Raw genomic sequence first — 6,205 nt, forward strand, 5'->3', positions numbered from 1 at the left:
CGACGTCTTCACCTTCCACATGGCCGCCATGGAGCTCATCAACGTGGCGGGGTGGTGCCTCTACAGCTGCGGCGCTTACGTAGATCTCCCCGAGCTGATGATGGCGGGGTTCTATGCTTTCTTCGTCATCTTCCCCGGACAGATCTTCCTCCACATCCTCACCTGCGTGGAGCGCTACCTGGCGGTCGTTCACCCCATCACCTACCGGGGTCTGAAGCAGTCGGGCGGGGGTCAGGATCAGAAATATGAGCACTGGGTGCGTCTGGCTGCTGTGCTGTGGGTGGAGCGGCGTTACCGTTCTGTACCGGCCCGACATGCCCATCATCCCGTTCTTCGGCATCCTGATTTTCTCCTTACTCGTCGTCTCCTTCTGCAGCCTCTCGGTTCTTCACGTCCTGATTCGCCCGGGCCCGGGGGAGGCGGGCAAGGACCGGGTCGACCAATCGAAGCAGAGAGCTTTCTACACCATCGTGGCCATAATGGGAGTGCTGTGGCTGCTGTTCGTCGGGTTTCTCGTGTGTCTTTCTCTGGATGCCTCGCCACTGCTGAGCGACGCCGACGGCTGTGTGGCGATGATGTCGGCCATCTGGTTCAACCTGCCCAGCAGTCTGGTGTCGCCTCTGTTGTTTCTACACAGGGCGGGAAAACTGCCATTCTTCAGTTCTAATGCTGGTTAACGTAAAGTCCGTAACACTCAATGGGCAGAAATGTAATATTCACTGGTGTGTTTCATTAGCGTATAATCACCTGAGGATGATATTTATTGTTTTATTATAAAGAGACGTTTTAATCTACAGTCCTCTTCTGGCCTGTAGCCGATAGCGCTGTGTGCTAGCAGCTGTAGTGGATCCATTAGTGGACTCCAGACCAGGACTGAATGCAGTTTGACTGCAGGGAATAAAGTACTGAGGTGGTTTTATTATTGATTTTGGCTGCTGCCGCTTCGGGGTTAAGTCAGCTAACGTTAGCAGCACGAGCGCCAGTTAGCTTCTTTTAGCAACAAGTCCATCTGTAAACTCCATAAATCCCCTCGGTACCGCTGTCGTCAGACTGTCCTCTGTCTGTCTGAGGTTGTGTTCACTGGAGGCTGCTGAATATAGTAAATAAAACCTTTATTAGAAGGTACAAACACGACATAATTAAACAACCTGTAACTGGAAAAGCACAAAAACATTTTCTGATGATATTTTGTTGTTTTCTTTGTGTTTTCAGTCGCTACGTTTCAACTGTGAATGTGGAAACTTTCTGCTCACAGTGAACAAACATTATTTATAACTTCTGTTATTTGCTGATGATTCAATCTTGTTGCTTCACATGAACATTTTAGCATCTGTTTCTATTTCTAAACGAACAAACTCTCTAAACATAAATAAATCTAATTTTATGATATTTTGTAACAAATAGAAAAAGCTAGAATATTAATCTTTGGTTTCTCAAATTAAATCAACAGGGAAACATCGTAATGGTGTCAGTTGAGTTTGTTCATTGTTGAATCATTTCTGTATTTTAACTTGTTATTACAGATTAATTTATCCTCATATAAAATGTTTAGGATTTATTTACATTTTAACTTCCTTCAACATTCACTGAAATACAAACAATCTACTTCCATCACTACAATCAATATCTACATCTATCTTTATGAGTTTGTGGATCTCAGTATATTATTTCAGCTGCTTGAATCTTAGTTTGTACCTGTATTTAAAGTTTGAAGATACTAATAAAGAGGAGGTATCTTCATCCTCTGCTGTCGTTGTATTTATATATTTATCGTGTATATGTGCAAATAATAAAATATATAACCAATATTGGTTGTGTTGCTTTCTTCTTCTTTTCAGCAGTCTCTTTACGATTGTATATTAGAAGTGATTTATTTAATTTATTGAACTTAATCAGGTTAAATAAAACAATCCCCCTGCAGTACTCCTCAGTACCTCTAGGGCCCCTCAGAAACACTGCAGGTCCGAGTGCGTCCGACTCTGATACGATTGTTTCCCGACATTAACTGTGTGCAGCAGCTCCGACGTCTCCAACCAGGCTGCAGAAGAAGCGGACGCACTGACTCTGCGCTCCAGACTGTGACACACTTTAATTTGAATACACATCCTCATTAGTCAAATGTTTATTGGACAGATTAAAGGATCCATATATATATAGATCGGTGTCAGAACGTCACTATTTTATTCATGTTTAATTGTCTTTGACTATTTCTGAGCTGTGAAAGTGAATTGAGACGTATTACATTAATCCAGGGAACAAATCAAATCATTTAATAGTTTCCAATCTGCAGTCAGACGTGTGGTTAAACCCCAGACGGGCACACGAGGACGGGCGCTGTCGGCAAATCTGATTTGAATGCACATCATTTGAATCTTATCAAATGTTCATCCTAATGGACGGATTATGGCTCACAGCTACAGATATCGGGGACAGAGGGTCTAAGAATATACAGACGTGTTGTTCACGAGTGAATGTGACTGATTGGAAATTGATTTTTCAGAAAGCTTTAACATGTTGCTAACACAAGACCTGCTGCTTCCCTCTCTTTTTAAGAAGTCAGTGACCAGGAGTTTGATACAGGACAGCTCACATAGTGGTCTGTGTTCATGGAAACTATCTGCAGCCTCAGCAGAGTTTAAATAACACATCAAATCAAGTGGAACACATTTTATTTTTTACAGAAAGTTCATCTTCAACCCTAAACTAGGCCGTTAAAAGAAGAGGTAGAAAGTATAAGTGTTTCTGGATGAACAATTATCAACCAACAAATCTAACATTAATAACAAAAAGTAACAAGCAGAAATTAAAAAGGGTGTGAGTGAGGGGCTAAAATACAGTTTTACAGGACAACGCAGATTATTTCCAGGATTTTTGTTCATTTTAATCATTTCCAGGTGTTTCAATGACTGAACAACTCTACATTTACAGGTTTTCATTAAAAAGTTTAAACTGATTTTAAGTAACATAAAGTACATTTTTGAGTTAAAAAACAGTCTTGATCAAGTATCTGTAGGAACTGTAAGTGACCCTGACTTCACTTGTTTATTTGTACAGTGAAAACAAACTTTACTTAATCAACAATGTTTTTTAATTTACAAAATTGACTTTATGTTACTTAAAATGTTTGATTTAATCAGTTTCAGTGTAAGACTACGTTCATTTAGTTTATGAGTAAATATGTCAGCAAGTTAAAGAAGAGTGAATGAGTGTCCTGCTGTTGTCTGAAACATGAACCAGTAGAACCAGTAGAACCAGCAGAACCAGTAGAACCAGTAGAACCAGCAGAACCAGTAGAACCAGTAGAACCAGCAGAACCAGCAGAACCAGTAGAACCAGCAGGGCCAGAGCCTTGGAAAATAATAAAATAATAATCTATTGTAGCCACGTATATAATAAACTCCACAGCCGGTGAGAGGCAATAAACTCTGCTATCTAAAAAGGTTTTGGCTAATTGTGTCATGTGACATAAATCAAACTGTTCCCATTAATCAGCCGGACGGAGGCGACCACCAGGGGGCGATGATGGCGGTGAGGATGTGCTAACGGTTGTTCAGAATATGAAACATGCTTCTGTACAACAGACTGATGATAAACTCACTGTGTGTGTAACTATTTCCATAATGTCCTGATACAGATTTTAAAATTCATTCAACATGCAAAAGTTCCAGATGGAACAGCTGCAAAACAACAAAGAACAAAAAACAGTTAGTAAAATATTATAAAATAAAATAACTCAAAATGAAAACGACTGATCGTATAAAAATATAAAAACGAGGACAAAACAAAAAGAACAGCTTCAACAGAATGAACATATATAATCTATATAGAAAATAAAATATAACATTAGTACAATCTGATATATTTATAAAGTCTCAAAGATGAAAATTTAGATTTTAAATACGTAATTTCTAAATATTGTTTTTAAATAACAAAAACGTTTAAACTCTACACAAACTGCCTAAATTATATATTAAAGAATCATCTAAATAAAAACAATTAAATTCAAAGAGAACAAAGTTTAGAGAATAAAACATATAATTACTTTACTAAGACAGTTTAAATCATTCCCAATGAATCCTGGGAATTATTGTAGTTCAGAGAACGATGCCTGAGCTTCTAAGCAGCGACCAATCACAGCTGAGGTTGAAGCCCCGCCCATCAGACAAACTGCTTGGGGTTCTGGGTAGTCGGGGTGGGCGTGGTCTGCGGTGGGAGGAGCTTGTGCTTCTCTGACGACTCCGCGGCGACCTCGGCTGCATCATGAAAGAAAACAAACAGGAACGTTTCAACAAGGCGGCAAAACCAGGAGGCAACCAGGCAGGAAACAGGCCTGCAGTCCCTCTAACGGCCACTAGGGGCTGGTCCACGTCCCCGAGAGTCCTCAGTACAGAACAGAAGTTAGTGGCTTACTCTGTATCTTGGACAGCGCGTACTCCAACCCCTTCATGGCTCTGGCTTGGTTACTTTTAAACCTGGCGAGACCGAACTCCTGGCAAAGAGACACAAACAGTTAAAGTCCAGTTCTGGATTTACGTCTCTAATTCTTCACCAACGGGGAACCGGCTCCGTTCTGGATCAAGAACCCGGTTCGGAGCTGATGACGTCCTCTGGAAGTCACACAGAATGACATCAGTATGTTTCAGGTATGACTCAAATTCACAACATCTGGTATCTTTTGCCTCCCTCCAACTCTCCAGCGCCCCCCAGTGGAGGCCAGAATAATCTGTAATGTAAATCCTGAGACAAAATATAAACCTGTGTGTGTGTGTGTGTGTGTGTGTGTGTGTGTGTGTGTGTGTGTGTGCACCTGTATGGGCCGGGCCAGGCCGTAGACCCCCGACGAGATGCAGGCCTCCCTCTTCAGTTTGGTCCAAGCTGGCCGACTGCGGTCCTCCTCAAACAAACACCGCTCTACCACCGTCTGAGAGACAGACAGCACAACCTGAACACAACACGGCTGCACACGTAATTCAGTTACCTTGGAGAAAAGTAACTAATTACTATTTTTCAGTAACTTGCTCAACACTACAGCTGTCGTTGGTAAACTGGCTGTTTGCGACAGTTAAACTCGGACTGCACAAACGGGGCAGTGGTCACATAAAGCTGGTTGCTTTCAGTCTGAACACACATTTAGAGCCCCGCTATCCGACAACAGGTAAGGTACACCTGTAAGGTACACCTGTAACTGACAGGAGCTCTGACCATCAGCGTGTTGTGGTTCAGGTTCCAGGTCTTGGTGGTGAGCGTGTGCGTGTGCGGGTCGACGATGGAGTCCTCCAGGACGTACACGGCTCGGGCCATGTGAGCGGGGAAGACGCGCTCGGCCCAGCCCGGGAGCCGGTTCGTCTTGGTCAGCAGTCGCCGTGACAACAGGTGGTTGCTGGGGGTGACCTCGCGGTACAGGACGTCCTCGGTGAGGACGTGGGCGCTGTAAAATATACCGTCACAAATACGGTAGAACTTTATTACGGTAAAAGGAGAGGACCGTTTTAGAACTCTTTAGAACTTTAGAACTGATGATAAACGAGTTAAATAAAGCAGAACCAACGTTACCTGTACGGGTTCGGGTAGCGCTGCCAGAAGGCGGCCAGCACCTGATGCCATGGACTCTTAATGTCGACCTCGCTGCGGAAATACCTCGCCATATCTACACACACACACACACACACACACACACACACACACACACACACACACACACAGAGCTCACGGCCGATGCATTCAGGAGCTGTAGGAAAAAGCAACGAGAGAAGAATTACATATTTGTTTTTTATATTTATTTTTAACATAAAATAAAAGGTACTAAATAACATTAAAATGAAATAAACAATAAGCTCAATGAATAAATGATTTATTCCTGTGAGTTCAATCTTTGTAGTACAAAGAACAACAGCATCATAAAATCTGATATAAAACAACCACAGAACTAATAGAACAATGAGAATTAAAACAGTGAGTCTGTCAGAAGAAACCTATTCAGTCTGTGTGATTGTTAATCTACAGACACTTCCTGCAGTATTATAGAGTTCACTGTGAGTTAATCAGCTGTTCTCTGCTGCTTTATTTTCTAAAATATAACATGAAATATACATTAAATATGTTCCTCGGTGGGCAGTTTACTCGATAATAGAAACAGGATCTCCAACAATTGACGCCTCAAGATTCTCGGTGCAAAACAGCTGCGTTGGCCGGGAATCGAACCCGG

The 6,205-nt window shown here is 42.1% G+C and overlaps 1 protein-coding gene across 2 annotated transcripts; it reads right to left on the reverse strand.

Moving 5' to 3' along the window:
* Positions 1 to 2,652: 2,652 nt before the first annotated feature.
* On the reverse strand, positions 2,653 to 6,199 carry LOC127359765 (PRELI domain-containing protein 1, mitochondrial). 2 transcript variants are annotated; one of them, XM_051393879.1, is made up of 5 exons: positions 5,554 to 6,199; positions 5,203 to 5,428; positions 4,808 to 4,921; positions 4,411 to 4,489; positions 2,653 to 4,253 (listed from the first exon to the last, which is right to left on the reverse strand). In XM_051393879.1, exons 1-5 carry the CDS (start codon positions 5,811 to 5,813, stop codon positions 4,159 to 4,161), a joined length of 774 nt encoding a protein of 257 aa, XP_051249839.1. In that variant the 5' UTR covers positions 5,814 to 6,199; the 3' UTR covers positions 2,653 to 4,158. The 2 variants fall into 2 exon arrangements, 1 of the variants encoding a protein (XP_051249839.1); XR_007882836.1 differs by having other exon boundaries at positions 4,184 to 4,253; positions 4,411 to 4,607.
* Between the last annotated feature and the right edge of the window lie 6 nt (positions 6,200 to 6,205).

The sequence above is a fragment of the Dicentrarchus labrax genome, unplaced genomic scaffold (assembly GCF_905237075.1).
Source record: "Dicentrarchus labrax unplaced genomic scaffold, dlabrax2021, whole genome shotgun sequence".
Lineage (NCBI taxonomy): Eukaryota > Metazoa > Chordata > Actinopteri > Moronidae > Dicentrarchus > Dicentrarchus labrax.